At 46.9% G+C, this 24,894-nt stretch overlaps 1 protein-coding gene across 5 annotated transcripts in view; it reads left to right on the top strand.

Annotated features, from left to right (window-relative positions):
- arhgef10 (Rho guanine nucleotide exchange factor (GEF) 10) overlaps positions 1–24,894 on the top strand; it is a 445,239-nt gene that overhangs the window by 37,634 nt on the left and 382,711 nt on the right. For 4 of the 5 annotated variants that reach the window (XM_072498626.1, XM_072498623.1, XM_072498624.1 and 1 more), the window contains exon 2: positions 16,048–16,155. In XM_072498626.1, the coding sequence (XP_072354727.1) occupies positions 16,119–16,155 (37 nt within the window). In that variant the 5' untranslated portion in view covers positions 16,048–16,118. The remainder of the gene's footprint in view (positions 1–16,047; positions 16,156–24,894) is intronic. The other variant, XM_072498625.1, reaches the window with a different exon arrangement.

The following is a 24,894-nucleotide window of genomic DNA, read 5'->3' as shown; positions in this document are numbered from 1 at the left end:
TTGTGCTAATATTGGGAGAGCTGTCCCACAGATGAGTCAAGTAACAGCCTTAAGTAGTCATACTCACAGAATCGTACCTTTCAGCCAGTGCCCCAAACTCCTCCATTACCATCCCCAGGTATATTCTGTCCTACTGCCAGGACAGGCCCACCTGTGGTGGCACAGTGATATAGTCAAGAAGTAGCAGGCCTGAAAATTCTTCACATTGATTCTGACATGAAGTCTCATGACATCTGGTCAAGCATGGACAATTAAACCTCCTGGTTACCACCAACTTCCCTCCCTTAGCTGATGAATCGGTGCTTCCCCAATACTGAACATGACTGAGTAGAAGTACAGAAAGTGGCAGGGGAAGAATGTAGGGCTTCAATATATATCCCCAAGAGTAGTTTGGCAGTAGCATCACTGACCGAGCTGATGGAGTCCTGAGCAGAATATCTGCCAGACTGAGTTTGCGGCAGGTGGTGAGGGAACCAAGATAAGAGGAAATATACCTGACTTGTCCGTGCGAATCCAACTGTTTCAGAAGCATCTGCCCATGATAGTTTGGTGGGAGTACCTCCACATACTCCATGTGGAAATGTGGTCCGGTCTGAGGGTGTCTCCTTTGTATTGTGTGACACTACCACCATTGCTAAATAGGATAGATTCAGCTCAAAACCAGTCAAGCATGAGGTTTGGGCAGCCATCAGTATCAGCAAAGTTATGATCCTTCAATCTACTATTACCATTAAGCCAGGAGGTTAACCATGTGGAAGAGCATGCCAGGATTCTGCTGTGGTCCGATTTAAGCAATTGCAAGACCAATGGATCAGGTCAAAGCTCTGCAGTCCTGCCTTATCCAGGTACGGTACAGCACGGTAGCACAAGTGGCTAGCACTGTGGCTTCACAGCGCCAAGGTCCCAGGTTTGATTCTCTGCTGGGTCACTGTCTGTGCTGAGTCTGCACGTTCTCCCCGTGTCTGCGTGGGTTTCCTCCAGGTGCTCCGGTTTCCTCCCGCAGTCCAAAGACGTGAAGGTTAGGTGGATTGGCCATGCTAAATTGTCCTTAGTGTCCAAAAAGGTTAGGAGGGGTTATTGGGTTATGGGGATCAGGTGGAAGTGAGGGCTTAAGTGGGTCGGTGCAGACTCGATGGGCCGGATGGCCTCCTTCTGCACTGTATGTTCTATGTTCTAAATGATGTGGACAATTAACTAACTGAGGGATGGAGAATGCTCTGTGAACATCCCCATTCTCAATTATGGCAGAGCCCAGCACCTGCGTGCAAAGAACAAAATGAAATATCTGTAACCTCCTTCATCCAGAGGTGTTTAGTGGTTGGTCTATCTTGGCCTCCTCTTGAAGTTCTCACCATTACAGGAGTCATTCTTCAATTTGATTTGTTCATATCAGGAAATGATTGCGCACACTGAATATAATAATGGCTACAGGCCCTGACAGTATCCCATCTGCAACGCTGAATACGTGCTCTAAAATTAGCTGTGTCTCTGACCAAGCTGTACCAATCTACCTCCAACACTGACGACCTGTCCAACAAAGTGGAAAATTGTCCAGGCATGTTGTGTCCACAAAAAGCAAGTCAAATCCAACCCAGCCAATTACCACCCCCTTCAGTCTACTCCCAATCATTGACAAAATTAATCAATGTGATTGTTGAACTATTAAATTCACTTAGTCACCAATAACCTGTTCATTGATGCTGTCTGGATTCTGTCAGGATAACTCTGCTCAAGACTCCGGTACAACCTTGATCCAAACATGGACAAAAGAGCTGAATTCCAAAGGTGATACTGATCGCCCTTGACATTGAGGCAGAATTTGACCTTCTGGAACATGAAGGAACCCTAGTAATGTTGAAGTCAATGGGAATCCGAGGGAAAGCTCTTCACCTGCTGATTTCAGACTTACTTTAAAACATAGTGGTTGGTGTTGTTGGAAGCCAATCACCTCAGCCGTAGGACATTGCTGCAGGGGCTCCTCAAGGCACAGCCTTGAGTGAAACCCTCTTCACATGTTTCAGCAATGACCTACATCTTAAGGTCAGAGTGGGGAATGTTTGCTGATGATTTCACAGTTTAGTTCATTATCAACTCCTCACATAATGCTGCAGTCCTGGACAACATTCTGTCTTTGGCTGATAAGTAGCAACTAACATTTGTACTATACAAGTAACGGGCAATGTTTATCTCTGCCGAGAGCCAAACCACCTCTCCCTGGCATTCAATGACATGACCACAGCCTAATTCCCCAACATCAATATCACGTGGCTAACTATTGACTGACAAGTTAACTGCACCAGCCATATAAATACTGTGGCTGCAGGAGCAGGTCAGAAGCTAAGTATTCTTTGATGAGTAACCCGCCTCCTGACTCCCCGAGACACAAGTTGAGAGTGTGAAGGAATATCTCCACTTACCTGGATGAGTACAGCTCCGGCAACATTGAAGAAGCTCTGCAAACTCCAAGACAAAACAACTTGCTGAACTGGCACTACCCATTTAACATTCACTCCACCATCCACAAACGTGGCTGCAGTGTGTAACATCTACATGGAGCAGTTCAGCAACTTGCAATGACTTCTTTTAACAGCACCTCCCAAAGCTATGATCTCTGCCATCTGGAGAGCAGCAGGCACATGAGGGCACCACTAACCCCATCGTCTCCTCCAAGTCACATATTCTGGGTCAAAATCCTGGATCTCCTTTCCTAGCTGTATCGTGAGCGAATCTTCATTATGTGGACTTGTAGCAGTTTGAGGACATACCTCACCATCTCTTGCTCAAGGGAAGTTTGGATGGGCAATAATTGCTGGCTTTGCCGGTGATGTCCACATCTAATTAATTCAGTTAAAAAACATGGTCCTTGGAGATTTGCTGTGTCTATCTAAACAGTGTACTATGTAGCAAATAAATTAAGATAATCTACATTGTGACTTTTTTTTGCCATCCTTCGGTCAACATTATAAGAACATAAGAACTAGGAGCAGGAGTAGGCCACCTGGCCCTTCGAGCCTGCTCCGCCATTAATTAAGATAATGGCTGATCTTTTGTGGACTCAGCTCCACTTTCCCACCCGAACACCATAACCCTTTATTCCTCAAAAACCTATCTATCTTTATCTTGAAAATACTTAATAAAGGAGCCTCAACTACTTCACTGGGCAGGGAATTCCATAGATTCACAAACCTTTGGGTGAATAAGTTCCTCCTAAATTCAGTCCTCTACTTGCCCTTATTTTGAGGCTATGCCCCCTAGTTCTGCTTTCACCCGCCAGTGGAACCAACCTGCCCACATCTACCCGATCTAGTCCCTTCATGATTTTATATGTTTCTATAAGATCTCCCTGCATCCTTCCAAATTCCAATGAGTACAGTCCCAGTCTACTCAACCTCTCCTCGTAATCCAACGCCCTAAACTCTGGGATTAACCTAGTGAATCTCCTCTGCACACTCTCCAACGCCAGTACGTCCTTTCTTAGGTGAGGAGACCAAAACTGAACACAATACTCCAGCTGTGGCCTCACTAACACCGTGTACAGTTGCAGCATAACCTCCCTAGTCTTAAACTCTATCCCGCTAGCAATGAAGGACAAAACTCCATTCGCCTCTTAATCACCTGTTGCACCTGTGAACCGACATTTTGCGACTCATGCACTAGGACACCCAGGTCTCTCTGTGGCAGTATGCTTCCCTCCTGCCACTTGAGTTCGCCTTGGGAAGCATGTGGGAAGCAGCCCTGATGAATTCATGAAGAAAATAAATTGTGGTTCCTCAAACTAAATGAGATTAAACAAGTTACTGTGATATTTATTGGAGCTGTCATTTGAAAATTGTTCCATTTTAAAAAGTGATCTTTTGGTAACTAATTATATGACTTGAAATTTTCAGCCCTTTTTATTTCAGATGTTCATATCCATTCTATTGGGTAATGACTTGAAAATCCTGTGGGAAAATGGAGTGTGTGTGTGTGTGGTAATTGAAGTTTTGAAGGAGCACTTGCTTCCTAAGTGGTATAATCCATAAGAGTGCAGCTATTTCTAATTGTTATTGCTAAGGTGCTTCCCAGGAGAGATGGAACAGCTTCTTAATAGTAGCTACAAAATTTGACATCCTAAGATCCATTTATATATAGCAACCAGAGCACAATTAAATTGCATTAGAGAAGATCACATCTCAAAAAGTGAACACATTGGGAAAGAGGGAACGTGGTTAGGTGTCATTTAGGATAACCTGCACTAAATTTATTGGGCGTTTATGTTCTTCTGTTTAATAGGTTTAAAAAATGTCGATTCATAGAATTTACAGTGCAGAAGGAGGCTATTCGGCTCATCGAGTCTACACTGGCCCTTGGAAAGAGCACCCCACCCAAGCCCACACCACCCCATCCCCGTAACCCAGTAACCCCACCTAACCTTTTTTGGATACTATGGAAATTTATCATGGCCAATCCACCTAACCTGCACATCTTTGGACTGTGGGAGGAAACCGGAGCACCCGGAGGAAACCCACGCAGACACGGGGAGAACGTGCAGACTCCGCACAGACAGTGACCCCAGCAAGGAATCGAACCTGGGACCCTGGAACTGTGAAGCAACTGTGCTACCATGCTGCCGTGTAGATTCATCTACAAGCATGTGGTCAGCAACCTGCTACGTTACTGAGGGGGAAAAAAATGTGATTCCACAAACCAATCAAGATTGACAAGCCGCTATGATATTTAAGGGAAGCTATCATTTAGAATTTGCTGCATTCCAAATAAGCTTCTAATTTTATCATGATTTTTTCCGGCAGTAATGGTTATTATGGCCGAGATTTCAGCTTTGTATTCACCAATTCTCCAGGTGTTCCTGGTGTTGCTAACTTTCTCCTTGGTTCAATTGCTCTGTTTTATTACCTTTGCTCTCGAGTGATCTTTATGATATCGCCACGAGGTTCAAGTTCGAATAATGATCAATAACCCAATACACCGATTAGTAAGATTTAAATCAAAGCACATTTATTATACACAGTAATCGCTACTCATGCACAAATTCTACGTCTAAGCTACTTCTACAACTAACAGGCCTATACTTAACTTCGGACTGGCCCACCAGGTCAGGGGAACAAATGGCCTTTCGTTCGGGTTCTGAGTCTGCGGGATTCGAAGTTGGTACGGATTGATAGCTAGGAGCGCCTATCGTAGCGAGTGTTGAATTAAGACTTACTGTGTTCGGGGGTCACTGCACCGGTCACGGCCAATGTTGGTTCGCGTTGCTGGGTGACCCGGGCAGGACGCAGAGGTGAAGAGAGCTGAAGAGAGCGATTTGAACTTGGGGCTTAACTCTTATAGTCCCCAGGGGCTTCCCGCCTTTCGGGGTGGACCCTGTACCTGGTCTCAAGTGATTGGACTTTGTCCCAATCGCTTTGTTCGATTTTCTCCAATACTGGAGCGGTTTCCTGATCGATGGGCGGTCTTGAGGTGCTCGTTCACCTCCTTTGTGTTGGCTCCTGCTGGCGCCGAGGAGTCTGGCTTTGCTTTGTGTGTCCAAATTGTTACTTGCTGTTCCCAGGGATTGCTCATCAGTATGCAGATGGCTGCTAGTTTGTTATGCTGATGGTCGCTGGTATTGATGTTGTCTGGCCTTTGCAGAGGTAAATACACAGCAAACCTGCAGCTGCTGGTTTCTGTCTTGTTGGCTGACTTTCCCATCAGCCTTTGCCATTCACCATTTTAAATCGGGGGTTGGCCAATTTAGGTGGCTACACTGGAATATTTTGAAGAAAAATTCCCCCCTTCCCTGAAGCAGAGCCACTTTATAAAGGAAGATAAGTCACTAATTAAATGTTGATGGATTAACCTTTACCAATTAACTGTATAAGTCCGTGCCTTGTCACCTGTACAAGCAAGACTTTGCAAGAAAAGAATGTGACCCGTTGTCTTGAGTGCTGGCATTTTGACAACCATGGAATTGAACTCACATAATACACTTAATTACTTAGTGCAATGGGAGGAACTCTTCACCCTCCCACTCAATAGGATTGCAGCAGATGGGGAGGAAACTTTGGCCAGCTGTCACCTCACTACCCTGAGTCGGATGCCCAGCCCCCTGCTGGGATTGCCTCTGGCTCGTGTAGGCGGTGGCAGTGATTATGATTTGGGTTTTCTCTCCTGCCTGCCTCACTTGTCATTTTTGGGAGTGCCTTATTGTGGAAGGTGGTGCAGGAAGTGGTGGTGGTTCCCTCTTCACGGTCTCAGCCGTCAAGCCCTGGATTCAGCCATGAGCGCTGCAGCTTTCCTGGGGCAGTAATCCCTCGTGTCTTTCCTGGCGTTGCAGTGATGTTTCTGCTGCAGCATCATCAGGCTCCTGTTGGAGCCAGGGATGCTGCTGGATCATCACTCCCACTCCCACCAGCCAGGGAAGTGGCCAGGATTGAGCAGGGCAACGCTAGATCTCTCACACTATAAGCTGGGGGGGGGGGGGTCCAACAATTGTGGTTTTGTGTAATTTAGACATTGAATGCAGCTTTATAGTTCCATTTTCTTTCTATGTAAGATGTTGTTTCCCAAGAGGGGATGTTTGAATTCCTCAAACGATAATTACATTTAATAATTTAGAAATTCCCAGCAACCACAGAGCTGTTATAATTTTAACACCTAACAATGATCTAGTATTTTTGGGATCGACGAAATGAAATGCTGAATAACCTCATTCTCTTGACTTGGCTGACAAACTGTAATGTGATCCACATGCCAGAAAAAAGTCACCTCCCAGTGAATGTCAAGTGTGTGACATTCGTTGAAGACGGTATCTGTTAAAACATCAAACTGAAGGGCAGCATGGTGGCGCAGTGGGTTAGCCCTGATGCCTCACGCGCCGAGGTCCCAGGTTCGATCCTGGCTCTGGGTCACTGTCCGTGTGGAGTTTGCACATTCTCCCCATGTTTGCGTGGGTTTCGCCCCCACAACCCACTGTCAGGGGCACAGATAGGAGATTTTGTGGGAGCGTGAGAGACTCACGTTTGGTATGTTGCCTCCCAGGTGCAATGACCACAAGGTACGTGATGTCTCGGATCGTGTTTTCCGGGTCCTTAGGGGGGAGGGGGAGCAGCCCCAAGTCGTGGTCCACATTGGCACTAACGACATAGGTAGGAAAGGGGACAAGGATGTCAGGCAGGCTTTCAGGGAGCTAGGATGGAAGCTCAGAACTAGAACAAACAGTTGTTATCTCTGGGTTGTTGCCCGTGCCACGTGATAGTGAGATGAGGAATAGGGAGAGAGAGCATTTAAACACGTGGCTACAGGGATGGTGCAGGAGAGAGGGATTCAGATTTCTGGATAACTGGGGCTCTTTCTGGGGAAGGTGGGACCTCTACAGACAGGATGGTCTACATCTGAACCTGAGGGGCACAAATATCCTGGGGGGGAGATTTGTTAGTGCTCTTTGGGGGGGTTTAAACTAATGCAGCAGGGGCATGGGAACCTGGATTGTAGTTTTAGGGTAAGGGAGAATGAGAGTATAGAGGTCAGGAGCACAGATTTGACGTCGCAGGAGGGGGCCAGTGTTCAGGTAGGTGGTTTGAAGTGTGTCTACTTCAATGCTAGGAGTATACGAAACAAGGTAGGGGAACTGGCAGCATGGGTTGGTACCTGGGACTTCGATGTTGTGGCCATTTCGGAGACATGGATAGAGCAGGGACAGGAATGGATGTTGCAGGTTCCGGGGTTTAGGTGTTTTAGTAAGCTCAGAGAAGGAGGCAAAAGAGGGGGAGGTGTGACGCTGCTAGTCAAGAGCAGTATTACGGTGGCGGAGAGGATGCTAGATGGGGACTCTTCTTCCGAGGTAGTATGGGCTGAAGTTAGAAACAGGAAAGGAGAGGTCACCCTGTTGGGAGTTGTTATAGGCCTCCTAATAGTTCTAGGGATGTAGAGGAAAGGATGGCGAAGATGATTCTGGATAAGAGCGAAAGCAACAGGGTAGTTATTATGGGAGACTTTAACTTTCCAAATATTGACTGGAAAAGATATAGTTCGAGTACAATAGATGGGTCGTTTTTTGTACAGTGTGTGCAGGAGGGTTTCCTGAAACAATATGTTGACAGGCCAACAAGAGGCGAGGCCACGTTGGATTTGGTTTTGGGTAATGAACCAGGCCAGGTGTTGGATTTGGAGGTAGGAGAGCACTTTGGGGGCAGTGACCACAATTCGGTGACGTTTACGTTAATGATGGAAAGGGATAAGTATACACCGCAGGGCAAGAGTTATAGCTGGGGGAAGGGCAATTATGATGCCATTAGACGTGACTTGGGGGGGATAAGGTGGAGAAGTAGGCTGCAAGTGTTGGGCACACTGGATAAGTGGGGCTTGTTCAAGGATCAGCTACTGCGTGTTCTTGATAAGTATGTACCGGTCAGGCAGGGAGGAAGGCGTCGAGCGAGGGAACCGTGGTTTACCAAGGAAGTGGAATCTCTTATTAAGAGGAAGAAGGAGGCCTATGTGAAGATGAGGTGTGAAGTTTCAGTTGGGGCGATGGATAGTTACAAGGTAGCGAGGAAGGATCTAAAGAGAGAGCTAAGACGAGCAAGGAGGGAACATGAGAAGTATTTGGCAGGAAGGATCAAGGAAAACCCTAAAGCTTTCTATAGGTATGTCAGGAATAAGCGAATGACTAGGGAAAGAGTAGGACCAGTCAAGGACAGGGATGGGAAATTGTGTGTGGAGTCTGAAGAGATAGGCGAGATACTAAATGAATATTTTTCGTCAGTATTCACTCAGGAAAAAGATAATGTTGTGGAGGAGAATGCTGAGCCCCAGGCTAATAGAATAGATGGCATTGAGGTACGTAGGGAAGAGGTGTTGGCAATTCTGGACAGGCTTAAAATAGATAAGTCCCCGGGACCTGATGGGATTTATCCTAGGATTCTCTGGGAGGCCAGGGAAGAGATTGCTGGACCTTTGGCTTTGATTTTTATGTCATCATTGGCTACAGGAATAGTGCCAGAGGACTGGAGGACAGCAAATGTGGTCCCTTTGTTCAAAAAGGGGAGCAGAGACAACCCCGGCAACTATAGACCGGTGAGCCTCACGTCTGTAGTGGGTAAAGTCTTGGAGGGGATTATAAGAGACAAGATTTATAATCATCTGGATAGGAATAATATGATCAGGGATAGTCAGCATGGCTTTGTGAAGGGTAGGTCATGCCTCACAAACCTTATTGAGTTCTTTGAGAAGGTGACTGAACAGGTAGATGAGGGTAGAGCAGTTGATGTGTATATGGATTTCAGCAAAGCGTTTGATAAGGTTCCCCACGGTAGGCTATTGCAGAAAATACGGAGGCTGAAGATTGAGGGTGATTTAGAGATGTGGATCAGAAATTGGCTAGCTGAAAGAAGACAGAGGGTGGTGGTTGATGGGAAATGTTCAGAATGGAGTTCAGTCACAAGTGGAGTACCACAAGGATCTGTTCTGGGGCCGTTGCTGTTTGTCATTTTTATCAATGACCTAGAGGAAGGCGCAGAAGGGTGGGTGAGTAAATTTGCAGACGATACTAAAGTTGGTGGTGTTGTCGATAGTGTGGAAGGATGTAGCAGGTTACAGAGGGATATAGATAAGCTGCAGAGCTGGGCTGAGAGGTGGCAAATGGAGTTTAATGTAGAGAAGTGTGAGGTGATTCACTTTGGAAGGAATAACAGGAATGTGGAATATTTGGCTAATGGTAAAGTTCTTGAAAGTGTGGATGAGCAGAGGGATCTAGGTGTCCATGTACATAGATCCCTGAAAGTTGCCACCCAGGTTGATAGGGTTGTGAAGAAGGCCTATGGAGTGTTGGCCTTTGTTGGTAGAGGGATTGAGTTCCGGAGTCGGGAGGTCATGTTGCAGCTGTACAGAACTCTGGTACGGCCGCATTTGGAGTATTGCGTACAGTTCTGGTCACCGCATTATAGGAAGGACGTGGAGGCTTTGGAGCGGGTGCAGAGGAGACTTACCAGGATGTTGCCTGGTATGGAGGGAAAATCTTATGAGGAAAGGCTGATGGACTTGAGGTTGTTTTCGTTGGAGAGAAGAAGGTTAAGACGAGACTTAATAGAGGCATACAAAATGATCAGGGGGTTGGATAGGGTGGACAGTGAGAGCCTTCTCCCGCGGATGGAAATGGCTGGCACGAGGGGACATAACTTTAAACTGAGGGGTAATAGATATAGGACAGAGGTCAGAGGTAGGTTCTTTACGCAAAGAGTAGTGAGGCCGTGGAATGCCCTACCTGCTACAGTAGTGAACTCGCCAACATTGAGGGCATTTAAAAGTTTATTGGATAAACATATGGATGATAATGGCATAGTGTAGGTTAGATGGCTTTTGTTTCGGTGCAACATCGTGGGCCGAAGGGCCTGTACTGCGCTGTATTGTTCTATGTTCTATGTAACCCAAAGATGTGCAGGCTAGGTTGATTGGCCACGCTAAATTGCCCTTTAATTGGAAAATATTAATTGGGTACACTAAATTTATTTAAAAAAACATCAAACTACCTTTTCAAAAGTATTTACAAATTGTCAAATCATATGGTCATAGGCGGATAGCAATTATAATCCTGATTTGTGTTGCATTCCATCATTGTCACGGAGTTTTAACAAACATGCAGTGCTTTGGGGGAAGAGAAATAGTTTTCCTGGGAAAGACTCTCATATGAATTATGTTTTGTAACCAGATTGATATTATTGGTGTACGATGTAGAGAACAAAATTGTTCAAATAAGGTTATTTGTGGCAGCCTCTTTTTTTTTTTTTTTAATGTGTTTCCAAACCGTTGTTAACTGCAATCTCTGCTTAAGACTTCCTGCCCTATGTGTCCATTCTGAAATGTTAACCAACCTATCTGAAACTCCATTCCTCAGGTAGCTCTTATCACAGCCTAATCTAGGGAACATTTGAATCACGGGCATGTGATTAAACTTGCCTCAGACAAAGCTACAGCTGATGAATCAGTGTTGTCCATCTATTAGCTTAGGTGGGCCCAGGTTTTCTGATTCAAACCCTGTGAGTCATCGAATAAAGTGTTTCATTGAATAAAGCTGCTGTGACATGTTGAATGCATGTGATTTTGTGAATACTTCTTGCTTTTACTCTGCACAAATGCTCACTTTTCCATTTATGCGTGATCGGACAACAATGCCGTTTAATCAGAGATTGGTTTGAAAATGGCTAAAATTTAACCTGTAAACTGCACCCACAAACTATTCAGAGGCACATAATACCCATTGGTTCTGAATTTTTGTAACAATTTACCGTTCAGTTTTTTTCTGTAGTTATTTCCTCAGAGTCAATGGCTTAGCCTAAAGGCTTATCTTGTGCTCCTGATCTAGAGTTGGTTACATCAGGCTATATTTTCGAAGTGGAATTGGGAACCAGACAGCCTGATGAATTCCAAGTCCTGATCTCTGGCCTCAACTGCAATATTCATGCAATGATATTTTGAAATGTAAATGCCCTCATTGGGTAGGAGTTGAGCTCGGTGCCCAGTTTAGTGATGGTGAGCACCTACAGGAGGTGGGATCAGTGCCAAAGGTCAAAAGCAGTCATGTTGGTGGCTGCCACCGCCACTGCCCTGTGGGTTAGACCAGACGGTTCACTTGAAGGCCATGATGAATAAATGGTTGGGAATAAGGCCGACTGGGCCAAACAAAGGTGATGGGCATATTCCAGCGCAAATGACCCGAGTACTTGGTAACATTTCCTGTCACGATAGGAACCTTTCTTTGGCCCCTCGGTGAACTTAACAGCTGTGCGCTAATGTATACTAGACTGCTCTGGGTCACGGAAATGAGCTTCAAACATTGTGTTCCCGACTGTCCAGGCCCATTAATGAGCTCTGAAAGGAGCTTAATGGGCTGTTTTCCCCCTTCCCTCCCTCTCCACCAGCACTTTGAAACTTTCAAACTGTTCCAGAGGTGTTCTGATTTTGAGATGACCTCAGGAGATTGAATTTGAAATTGTGCTCACCCTGGGTCATGACCCCAGTGTTTGAAAATCCTATGGCGGCGCTGTGTTTAGCACTGCTGCCTCAAGGCGCTGAGGTCCCGGGTCACTGTCCGTGTGGAGTTTGCACATTCTCTCAGTGTCTGCGTGGGTCTCACGCCCACAACCCAAAGATGTGCAGGAGGTGGACTAGCCACGCTAAATTTCCACTTAATTGGAAAAAAAAGACTTGGGGACTTAAAATTATAAAAAAAAGAAATAGGGTAAATCCTTTTATTATCTTGAAGACCTCCATCAAGTCACCCTTCAGCTTTTCTTTTCTATACAAAAGTTCCAGGTTGTTCCCTGACAACTGTATTCTCTTAGTTCTGGTATCATCCCTATCTATACCTTCGACAATGCCTCAAATCCTTTTTAAAAACTGGAGACCAATGCATAAGAGTGGCCTAATCAAAGTACAATCCACATTTATCATAGCTTCTCGCTTTTCAATATGTCCTGCAAAATGACTCCCTGTGCATGGTTAGCTTTTGTATGGCTTTATATTAACTGATGTTCCTACTTTTAATGCTTCATAGCTTCCTTTGTTCCTCATTCTTATTTAGACTCTCATTACCCAAACAGTATATAGGCTGCATTTCTCCTACCAAAATGAACCACATCATGCTCACCTGTATTGAAATTAATTTGTCAGTTAAATGCTAAAGCGACAAGTTGGTTAATATCTTCAATGATAGCACAGTGGTTAGCACTGTTGCTTCACAGCGCCAGGGTCCCAGGTTCGATTCAGGGCTTGGGTTACTGTCTGTGCGGAGTCGGCACGTTCTCCCAGTGTCTGTGTGGGTTTCCTCCAGGTGCTCCGGTTTCCTTCCACAAGTCCTGAAAGACGTGCTGTTAGGTAAATTGGACATTCTGAATTCTCCCACTGTGTACCTGAACAGGCGCCGGAATGTGGCGACTCGGGGCTTTTCACAATAACTTCATTGCCGTGTTAGTGTAAGCCTACTTGTGACAAGAATTATTATATTATATTGCTTTGTTGTTTTTTTTGCATTGTGTTAACTACACCTCTCAGTTTAGTGTGTGGTCAGTGAGACAGCAGTAGACAGTCAACTGGCAATTGCTCTTCATCACCGTTGCACTGTAACCTGCCCAAACCTGTATTTATCATTTCCAATTTTAAAATATCTATAGCCCCAAGGTAATAGTAAATTAGCATTAGATATGTTTTTAGGAATTGCCTATCTGTTGAATTACAGAGAAATCCTTTGTATGCAGTCCAGGCAATTATACTTCTCAACAGTTATCAATATTTTGTAATAATAATCGCTTATTGTCACAAGTCGGCTTCAATGAAGTTACTGTGAAAATCCCGCAGTCCTCACATTCTGGCGCCTGTTCGGGGAGGCCGGTGTGGGAGTTGAACAGTACAGGAACAGGCCCTTCGGCCCTCCAAGCCCGTGCCGACCATGCTGCCCGACGAAACTACAATCTTCTACACTTCCTGGGTCCGTATCCCTCTATTCCCATCCTATTCATGTATTTGTCAAAATGCCCCTTAAATGTCACTATCGTCCCTGCTTCTGCCACCCCCTCCGGTAGTGAGTTCCAGGCACCCACTACCCTCTGTGTAAAAAAACTTGCCTCGTACATCTACTCTAAACCTTGCCCCTCGCACCTTAAACCTATGCCCCCTAGTAATTGACTTCTCTACCCTGGGGAAAAGCCTCTGACTATCCACTCTGTCTATGCCCCTCAATTTTGTAGACCTCTATCAGGTCGCCCCTCAACCTCCGTCGTTCCAGTGAGAACAAACCGAGTTTATTCAACCGCTCCTCATAGCTAATGCCCTCCATACCAGGCAACATTCTCGTAAATCTCTTCTGCACCCTCTCTAAAGCCTCCACATCCTTCTGGTAGTTTGGCGGCCAGAATTGAACACTATACTCCAAGTGTGGCCTAACTAAGGTTCTATACAGCTGCAACATGACTTGCCAATTCTTATACTCAATGCCCCGGCCAATGAAGGCAAGCATGCCGTATGCCTTCTTGACTACCTTCTCCACCTGTGTTGCCCCTTTCAGTGACCTGTGGACCTGTACACCTAGATCTCTCTGACTTTCAATACTCTTGAGGGTTCTACCATTCACTGTATATTCGCTATCTGCATTAGACCTTCCAAAATGCATTACCTCGCATTTGTCCGGATTAACCTCCATCTGCCATCTCTCCACCCAAGTCTCCAAACAATCTAATTTTGCTGTAGCCTCTGACAGTCCTCATCGCTATCCGCAATTCCACCAACCTTTGTGTCGTCTGCAAACTTACTAATCAGACCAGTTACATTTTCCTCCAAATCACTTGCACGTGGTAGTGTTTGTATGTGTCCGCTGACCTTTTCTTTCAAGTTGCTAAGGTTGCGAATTTGGAAAGTGTCGTCAAAGTAGCTTTGGTGAGTTACTGCAGTGTTTCTTGTATACAGTACACAATGCTGCTCCTGTATTGGTGGTGGAGGAAGTGAACATTTAAGTTAGTGTATGGGGTGCCGATAAAGCAGACTCTTTGTCCTGGATGGTGTTGAGTTTTTTGAGTTTTGTTAGAACTGCACTCACCAAGAAAAGTGGAGTGTATTCATCACATTCCTGATTTGTGCCTTGTAGATGGTGAGTGGGCTTTCGGGAGTCAGGAGGTGTGTTATTCACCCCAGAATTCTCAGTCATGTGTGCCTCCACATTTAGCTATAACTCTGCCCTGGGTGGGCAGGAGGATGGCAACTGAATGATGCAGACTATCAAATGCCCAAAGATGCCAGCACCCTTGCCCTACCCCAATAGACTGCGCCATCTTAAAGGCCACCATCAAGCAGACCTTAGGATTCCACTGCCAGCATATAAACAGCATCTCCAACATCCTTTCCATGAAGTCATTGGTGTTGCTGCCTTTAGCCCATTCAATAACCGGAGTTTCAGTACTATTTTGTCCATTTCGTTCTATCTGCTGCCCCAGCACCCACCCCTATCGTCATAGTGACAGCAGAAGAGGAAGTTATATAGGAAGGAAAGAAACCGAATTAGGGAAACACAATGTAAGCACACAGAAAGGATGAAATGAAGATGCAGGAAGATCTTTATAAGTTGAGGTTGAGTGAGTTAGGGAGATGGAAGTGACAGATGGTGAGTAACCTTTATCAGTTTGAGCCTTTATCCTTTCTGTTATTTGACTTAATCCAGAATTGTGCTGGTAGAGGGATCTTTGGAGTTCCAGTTTATGGACCATTCAAAAATTGAGAGGCTGGGCATGGCAGTGAGGTTAAATAGGCATGCGATGTCAGGGGAGGAACCATTCAGAGTCCATGTGTAACTGTTCAGATAATTTTAGTTTTATTTTGCAAGATAGTTTGTTAATATCTTTTTGAATACATCATTTTAGCTGTGGGTACCGAGGTTTGTGCGGAAGGCTGTTCAAAATGTGTAGGTGGGAGGTCGGGGTGGGAAGATAATGGAGCCATTTGGCGGTGATGGCCTTGACCCTCCTTATTTGTGAGACACAACCCACTGCGTGGTTTTCAGCAGGGGAGACGGCCCGCCAGCGGGATTTTCTGGTTCCGCCGTTGTCAACGGGATTTTCCATTGACTGCCCCCACCGTCAGTGGGACCGGAATATTCCGCCGGCGCAAACAGCCGGTAAATCCCCCACAAACTAATTTATGAAGAGTTTGGGTTGATCAGTGGGGCATTTGAAACAAACTACATGGTAAACTTTACAGTGGTTGTTGATCAAGTTACAAATAATTCCGCCCGATGCATGTGCTCACCTTTTGTTCAATATAAACAAAGGATAACTGTTTTAGTCGAAAATTGTGAACACATAAGTAGGTGTAGTTTGCTAACAGATTTGGCGGCGGGCCTGTTTTGACTATTTTTGTCACTGCTGAAGGTTTTGTGTGACCATGTCTGTGCAAGTTTCCCCCTCTCCAGATAAAGATAGAGGCTAGCTATGAAAGGTTCATTTTTTGTTCGGTGACTGACAGCCGAGCTGTTTTCGTTTTTGTTTTCTCGAGAAATTCCATGGTAACTAATGATATTCCTTGTTCATACAGGGGAATTAATTCTATCAAGGGACTCACAACACACTCCAATGAGAACATACCCAAGGTGAGATCCTAGCAGCATGGATCCGGATGAATTTCCACCCCCTCCCCCTGAAGGTAAAATCTATGCAGTTCTTTAAATTGCACCCTATGTGAAAAATAATAAAGCTTCGTGAAATCTGAAGTGGTGACTGCAATGGCTCTGCCAACCAATGACATGATAGATGAGAATGGGCCTAAATGGAGGTGGTGAATTTTCACGTATTTCAAGAATGCCTTGAGCCTTGGGCATTTTTTGCACTTTTTAAGCACCACAGACATTCATTGTGATGTGTTTATTAAATTACTTGCATTCCTTTATTAGAAGACAATTAAATATGGAGAAGGCAATTGGGCCTATCTGCAATAATCTGTCCTGAGAGACCCTCGTTGTCCCCACCCCTTGCACGTTGTAACATCAAATTTGCTTCTTAAATGATTCGGGGAGGGTATGTGGTGGCATAGTAGTATTGTCACTGGACTAGTAATCCAGAGATCCAGGGTAATTCCATGGGGATCCGAGTTCAAATCCCACCACAGCAGATGATAGAATTTGAATTTAAGAAAATGCTGGAATTAAAAGTCTACTGATGACCACAAAACCATTGTCAATTGTGGTAAAAACTCACCTGACTCACTAATGTCCTTCAGAGAAGAAAATCTACCATTGTTACCTGGTCTGGTCTACATGTGACTACAGATTCACAGCAATGTGGTTGACTCGTAAATGGCCTCTGAAATAGACTAGCAAGCCTCTCAGTTTAAGGGCAATTAGGGATGGGTAATACATGCTGCCCAGCCAGCTTTAAAAAGATTATTGCTTCCTCCATTCTATCTGGAAATTTTGTCTGTACATCCTCATACTGGAATGTAAACTGAATGCAACTGCTTCCCCATGTGCGTTGGACAAAATATTTTCTTATCAAGCATCCTCCACCAATGAACAGTTTGATCATGAGATAGAACAAAGCAGCTAAAATTATCCCTGCAATCTCATACATGAGAACATGTCTTGATATTTTCTATGTTATGATGTATCTGCCAAATAGATAATGTCACTTTATTGGCTGTTGCATGTCTCAGTAAACTGCTAATTATACCATGGGTTGCATTTTTAATTCACAAGAAGATCCATAATGCATATTTTCATGGAGCTATTTTTAATGCATGTAATGACCATTGTAATGATGTTACAATGTGCAAGGGTTGGGGACAACGAGGGTCTCTCAGGACAGATTATTGCAGATAGGCCCAATTGCCTTCTCCATATTTAATTGTTTTGTAATAAAGGAACGTGAGTAATTTCATAACAAGACACTCGGTGTGTAATCTTGTGAGGGTCTCTTTCCTTTCCCATAGTTGAGAAATTTTGTCCATTTATTAGTGTGCTTCTGACAACTACCTGATCCATTCATAATAAGCTAAAATACTTTCTTCAACCATTGCATGGCAAAGCTGCTCTGAAATGATGTATCATTTGGAATGCTACTGTTTGCAAGGTCATCTTAACAGTGGGATGTCAATTTATCTTCCTTACTCTTTCCTGATTTATTCTGATCTACGTTACAACTTTATTTTATCTAACTAGTGAATTATACCCGTGTGAGCAGATTTGACATTGCAAGTTGTGCATTATTTAGTTGGGTGAGCTGGATGTGCTCCAAAACCAATTGCTCTTCTAGGCAGGCGGTTTCAGTACAGCTACATTACTAGCATCGTTCTGATAATGTGGAAAATTGCCCAGGTATATCCTGTCCACAAAAAGTATGACAAATTCAACTCCGGTAGCACTCAGCAGCCTGCTCTCCGGCATCAGCAAAGTGATGGAAGGATTCATGGATTGTGTTATCAAGTGGCACTTAGACACCAATAACCTGGCAAATGGAGTATGTGGTAAATCACTGTTGCACCTGTATTAGATGATGTAAGGTAGGACCTGTACTAAAGGTTTGCCGGTAGTCTGTGCCTGCTGGCTACGCCTTGTAGGCGGAATATAAATATGCGTGTCCTCCATTCAGCAGCCATTTTGCCAGCTGCTGTGGGAGGCCACACATCTTAGAGCAATAAAGCCTCAGTTGTATCCAACTCTAGTCTTTGTTCAATTGATTGTGCCTCAATTTATTGCTCTAAGATTTTCTAAAAGATGGACCTCCGAATCAAACCAGATCGTGTGCAGCTGGATCCGCAATCAAGCGACGCCAAAAAGGACTTTAATCACTGGCTAGCTTGCTTCGAGGCATACATCAACTCAGCGACCACCCCTGTTCCGGAGGCTCAGAAGATACAGATCCTGTACTCAAGGTTGAGCTCCAACGTGTTTCCGCTGATCCAGGACGCCTCGAACTACGCCGATGCCATGGCGCTTCTCAAAGAAAACTACGCACAGAAAACGAACACGCTCTTCACCAGGCACGTACTCGCCACTCGCTCTCAACTCCCTGGTGAGTCCATAGAAGACTTCTGGCGGGCCCTAATCCCACTCGTCCGGGACTGTGACTGTCAGGCCATTACGGCCAACGAACATTCCAACCTTCTTATGCGGGACGTGTTTGTAATGGGGATTGGGTCGGACCTCATACGCCAAAGACTGTTAGAAGGGGGCCACGCTTTACCTAGCTGAAACAAAGAAGCTAGCGCGCTCCATGACGGTTGCCTCACGTAACATTCAGGCCTACCCCACCAGCCACGCGGCCCACCCCTCCTACACCTCGTGGACCCACCAGATGGCCGCCCCAACGGGGTCTTACCCAGCCAGTACGCCTGCGTCACATGCCATCTCGCGCACCCCGGAGGTCCCCGATGTTACTTCTGCAGCCAGCAGAAGCGCCATCGCTGCCCGGCCCGTGCTGCCCTTTGCAAGGCTTGCGGCAAAAAGGGGCACCTCGCCGCATTGTGCCAGGCCTGCACAGTCGCCGCTATCGCCCCCACCCCCCTAGCCTACACACAATGGGCGCTGCCATCTTCATCTACCCGGACCACGCGTGCCAGTGGGCGCCGCCATCTTCTCCCCCTCAGTACACGTGCGGCCCATGGGAGCCGCCATCTTGTCCAATCCCCGCAACGTCGGATCATGGGCGCCGCCGTTTTGACCCTGAGTGTGACCTCTTGCCTGCTGGACTCCGGGAGCACCGAAAGCTTCATACACCCGGATACGGTAAGGTGCTGCTCCCTCGAGGTACACCCCTCCAACCAAAGAATTTCCCTGGCCTCCAGATCCCATTCCGTCGCAATCCGGGGGTTCTGCACGGTCACACTCCGGGTCCAGGGTGTAGAATTCAGTGGCTTCCGCCTCTACGTCCACCCTAACCTCTCCGCTGCCCTACTACTTGGCCTGGACTTCCAGTGTAACCTCCAGAGCCTAACCCTCAAATTCGGCGGGCCTCTGCCACCCCTCGCTGTGTGCGGCCTCACGACCCTAAAGGTCGATCCACCTTCCCTCTTCGCCAATCTAACCCCGTATTGCAAACCCGTCGCCACCAGGAGCAGACGGTACAGCACATAGGACAGGACCTTCATCAGGTCCGAGGTCCAGCGGCTGCTTCGGGAGGGCATTATCGAGGCCAGCAACAGCCCCTGGAGAGCCCAAGTGGTAGTCGTTAAAACTGGGGAGAAACACAGAATGGTTGTGGTCTACAGCCAGACCATCAGTCAGTGCATGCAGCTCGACGCATACCCCCTCCCACGCATATCTGATATGGTCAATCAGATTGCACAGTACCGGGTCTTCTCAACAGTAGACTTCAAATCCGCCTACCACCAGCTCCCCATTCGTAAATCAGACCGTCCATACACTGCTTTCGAGGCGGACGGCCGTCTCTATCACTTCTTCAGGGTTCACTTCGGCATCACTAACGCGGTCTCGGTTTTCCAAAGGGAGAAGGACCGAATGGTCGACCGGTACGGTTTGCGGGCCACCTTCCCGTACCTAGACAACGTTACCATCTGCGACCATGACCAGCAGGACCACGATGCCAACCTTGCCAAATTTCTCCACACTGCCACTCTCCTCAAACTCACCTACAACAAGGAGAAGTGCGTGTTTAGCACGACCCGTTTAGCCAGACTCGGCTATGTGGTCCAGAACGGAGTTCTGGGGCCCGATCCCGACTGAATGCGCCACTCATGGAGCTTCCCCTCCCCCACTGCCCCAAGGCCCTCAAACGCTGCCTGGGGTTCTCCTTGTACTATGCCCAGTGGATCCCAAACTATGCGGACAAGGCCCGCCCACTCATTCAGTCCATGCATTTTTCCCTGACGGCCGAGGCTCAACAGGCCTTCGCCCGTATCAGAGCCAATATAGCCAAGGCCGGGATGCACGCAGTAGACGAGACACTGCCCTTTCAAGTAGAGAGTGACGCATCGGACGTCGCCCTAGCCGCCACCCTCAATCAGGCAGGCAGACCCGTGGCATTCTTTTCCCGCACCCTTCATGCCTCAGAAATTCAGCACTCATCCGTCAAAAAAGAGGCCCAAGCTATAGTTGAAGCTGTGTGGCATTGGAGGCTTTACCTGTCCGGCAGGAGATTCACTCTCCTCATTGACCAATGGTTGGTAGCCTTCATGTTCAATAACACACAGCGGGGCAAGATCAAAAACGATAAAATCTTGAGGTGGAGGATAGAGCTCTCCACCTATAATTATGAGATTTTGTATTGCCCCGGTAAGCTCAACGAGCCCCCCCCCCCGATGCCCTGTCCCGAGGTACATGTGCCAGCGCACAAGTAGACCGACTCCGGACCCTGCACGACATCCTTTGTCACCCGGGAGTCACACGGTTGTACCATTTCATAAAGGCTCGCAACCAGCCCTACTCCGTCGAGGAAGTACGGACAATCACCAGGGACTGCCATGTCTGTGCGGAGTGCAAGCCGCACTTCTACCGGCCGGACCGTGCGAGCCTGGTGAAGGCCTCCTGCCCCTTTGAACGCCTCAGCGTGGATTTCAAAGGGTCCCTCCCCTCCACTGACCGAAACACGTATATTCTCATGTGGTCGATGAGTACTCCAGGTTCCCCTTCGCCATCCCATGCCCCGATATGACGTCTGCCACCGTCATCAAAGCCCTAAACATTATCTTCGCTCTGTTCGGTTTCCCCGCCTATATCCACAGTGACAGGGGATCCTCATTCAGGAGTGATGAGCTACGTCAGTTCCTGCTCAGCAGAGGTATCGCCTCCAGCAGGACGACCAGCTATAACCCCCGGGGAAACGGGCAGGTGGAGAGTGAGAACGGGACGGTATGGAGGGCCGTCCAACTGGCCCTACGGTCCAGGAACCTCCCAGCCTCTCGCTGGCAGGAGGTCCTCCCTGATGCACTCCACTCCATTCAGTCACTGCTGTGCACCGCTACTAACAACACACCCCATGAACGTCTTTTCGCCTTCCCCAGGAAGTTCACATCCAGGGTGTCGCTCCCAACTTGGTTCGCAGCTCCAGGACCAGTCCTGCTCCGTAGGCACGTCCACCTCCACAAGGCGGACCCGTTGGTGGTGTTGTTGCTAACTTTAGCCTTAGTTTAATTGCTCTGTTCTATCACCTTTGCTCTTGAGTCGCCAGGTGTCTTTCTGATACCGCCACGTGGTTCAAGTCCGAGTAATGATCAATAATCCAATACACCGATTAGTAAGAATTAAATCAAAGCACATTTAGCATTAACATTTAGCAAGAATTAAATCAAAGCACAAAGCACATGGGCAGCACGGTAGCATTGTGGATAGCACAATTGCTTCACAGCTCCAGGGTCCCAGGTTCAATTCCGGCTTGGGTCACTGTCTGTGCGGAGTCTGCACATCCTCCCCGTGTGTGCGTGGGGTTCCTCCGGGTGCTCCGGTTTCCTCCCACAGCCCAAAGATGTGCAGGTTAGGTGGATTGGCCATGATAAATTGCCCTTAGTGTCCAAAATTGCCTTAGTGTTGGGTGGGGTTACTGGGTTGTGGGGATAGGATGGAGGTGTTGACCTTGGGTGGGGTGCTCTTTCCAAGAGCCGGTGCAGACTCGATGGGCCGAATGGCCTCCTTCTGCACTGTAAATTCTATTATATACAGTAATCAATACTCATGCATAAATTCTACGTCTAAGCTACTTCCTACAACTAACAGGCCAATACTTAACTTGGAAATGGCCCACTAAGTCAGGGAAACGAATGGCCTTTCGTTCGGGTTCTGAGCCTGCGGGATTCGAAGCTAGTACAGATTGATAGCTAGGAGCGCCTATCTCGTTGCGAGCGTTGAAGTAAGACTTACTCTATTTCAGCGATGGCTGGACCGGTCACTGTCAAGGGTTGGTCTGTGTTGCTGAGTGACCCGGTCAGAAGAAGAAGCAGAAGGGTGCAGGAGGATGCAGAAGGGGTAGCAGCAGAAGGGTCGATTTGAACTTGGACTCTATTCTTATAGTCCCCAGGGGCTTCCCGCCTTTCGGGGCGGACCCTGTACCTGGTTCCAAGTGATTGGACTTTGTCCCAATCACTTGGTTCGATATTCTCCAATGCTGGAGCGATTCCTTGATCGATGGGCGGTCTTGAGGTGATCGTTCACCTCCCTTTGTGTAGGCGCCTGTTGGCGCCTAAAAGTCTGGGTTGGCTTTGTGTCTAAATTGTTGCACATTGTTCCTGGGGATTGCTCATTACAAACAAAGAACAAAGAACAAAGAAATGTACAGCACAGGAACAGGCCCTTCGGCCCTCCAAGCCCGTGCCGACCATACTGCCCGACTAAACTACAATCTTCTACACTTCCTGGGTCCGTATCCTTCTATTCCCATCCTATTCATATATTTGTCAAGATGCCCCTTAAATGTCCCTATCGTCCCTGCCTCCACTACCTCCTCCGGTAGTGAGTTCCAGGCACCCACTACCCTCTGCGTAAAAAACTTGCCTCGTACATCTACTCTAAACTTTGCCACTCTCACCTTAAACCTATGCCCCCTAGTAATTGACCCCTCTACCCTGGGGAAAAGCCTCTGACTATCCACTCTGTCTATGCCCCTCATAATTTTGTATACCTCTATCAGGTCGCCCCTCAACCTCCTTCGTTCCAGTGAGAACAAACCGAGTTTATTCAATCGCTCCTCATAGCTTATGCCCTCCATACCAGGCAACATTCTGGTAAATCTCTTCTGCACCCTCTCTAAAGCCTCCACATCCTTCTGGTAGTGTGGCGACCAGAATTGAACACTATACTCCAAGTGTGGCCTAACTAAGGTTCTATACAGCTGCAACATGACTTGCCAATTCTTATACTCAATGCCCCGGCCAATGAAGGCAAGCATGCCGTATGCCTTCTTGACTACCTTCTCCACCTGTGTAGCCCCTTTCAGTGATCTGTGGACCTGTACTCCTAGATCTCTTTGACTTTCAATACTCTTGAGGGTTCTACCATTCACTGTATATTCCCTACCTGCATTAGCCCTTCCAAAATGCATTACCTCACATTTGTCCAGGTTAAACTCCATCTGCCATCTCTCCGCCCAAGTCTCCAGACAATCTAAATCCTGCTGTATCCTCAGACAGTCCTCATCGCTATCCGCAATTCCACCAACCTTTGTGTCGTCTGCAAACTTACTAATCAGACCAGTTACATTTTCCTCCAAATCATTTATATATACTACAAAGAGCAAAGGTCCCAGCACTGATCCCTGTGGAACACCACTGGTCACAGCCCTCCAATTAGAAAAGCATCCCTCCATTGCTACCCTCTGCCTTCTATGGCCTAGCCAGTTCTGTATCCACCTTGCCAGTTCACCCCTGATCCCGTGTGACTTCACCTTTTGTACTAGTCTACCATGAGGGACCTTGTCAAAGGCCTTACTGAAGTCCATATAGACAACATCTACTGCCCTACCTGCATCAATCATCTTAGTGACCTCCTCGAAAAACTCGATCAAGTTAGTGAGACACGACCTCCCCTTCACAAAACCGTGCTGCCTCTCACTAATACGTCCATTTGCTTCCAAATGGGAGTAGATCCTGTCTCGAAGAATTCTCTCCAGTAATTTCCCTACCACTGAAGTAAGGCTCACCGGCCTGTAGTTCCCGGGATTATCCCTGCCACCCTTCTTAAACAGAGGAACAACATTGGCTATTCTCCAGTCCTCCGGGACATCCCCTGAAGACAGCGAGGATCCAAAGATTTCTGTCAAGGCCTCAGCAATTTCCTCTCCAGCCTCCTTCAGTATTCTGGGGTAGATCCCATCCGGCCCTGGGGACTTATCTACCTTAATATTTTTTAAGACACCCAACACCTCATCTTTTTGGATCACAATGTGACCCAGGCTATCTACACCCCCTTCTCCAGACTCAACATCTACCAATTCCTTCTCTTTGGTGAATACTGATGCAAAGTATTCATTTAGTACCTCGCCCATTTCCTCTGGCTCCACACATAGATTCCCTTGCCTATCCTTCAGTGGGCCAACCCTTTCCCTGGCTACCCTCTTGCTTTTTATGTAAGTGTAAAAAGCCTTGGGATTTTCCTTAACCCTATTTGCCAATGACTTTTCATGACCCCTTCTAGCCCTCCTGACTCCCTGCTTAAGTTCCTTTCTGCATTAGTATGCAGATGGCTGGTGTTTTGTTGTGCTGATGGTTCCCGGTATCGATCTTGTCTGGCCTTCCCAGAGGTGAATACACAGTCTACCTGTAGCTGCTTGTTTTAGTCCTGTTGGCTGATTTTCCCATCAGCCTTTGCCGTTCGCCATTTTAAATCGGGGTTAGCCATTCTAAATCGGGAGTTATCCATTTTAACTGGCTACAGTGGAAAGGGTACAGTTGCTCCATGCCAACCCCCAGTATGCCCCGATGGACGCCAAGATACTGTCTCCC

The sequence above is a fragment of the Scyliorhinus torazame genome, chromosome 4, assembly GCF_047496885.1.
Source record: "Scyliorhinus torazame isolate Kashiwa2021f chromosome 4, sScyTor2.1, whole genome shotgun sequence".
In the NCBI taxonomy this organism is placed as follows: Eukaryota; Metazoa; Chordata; class Chondrichthyes; order Carcharhiniformes; family Scyliorhinidae; genus Scyliorhinus; species Scyliorhinus torazame.
The sequence above is the reverse complement of the archived record's forward strand: the minus strand, read 5'-3'. Positions and strand labels throughout refer to the sequence as shown.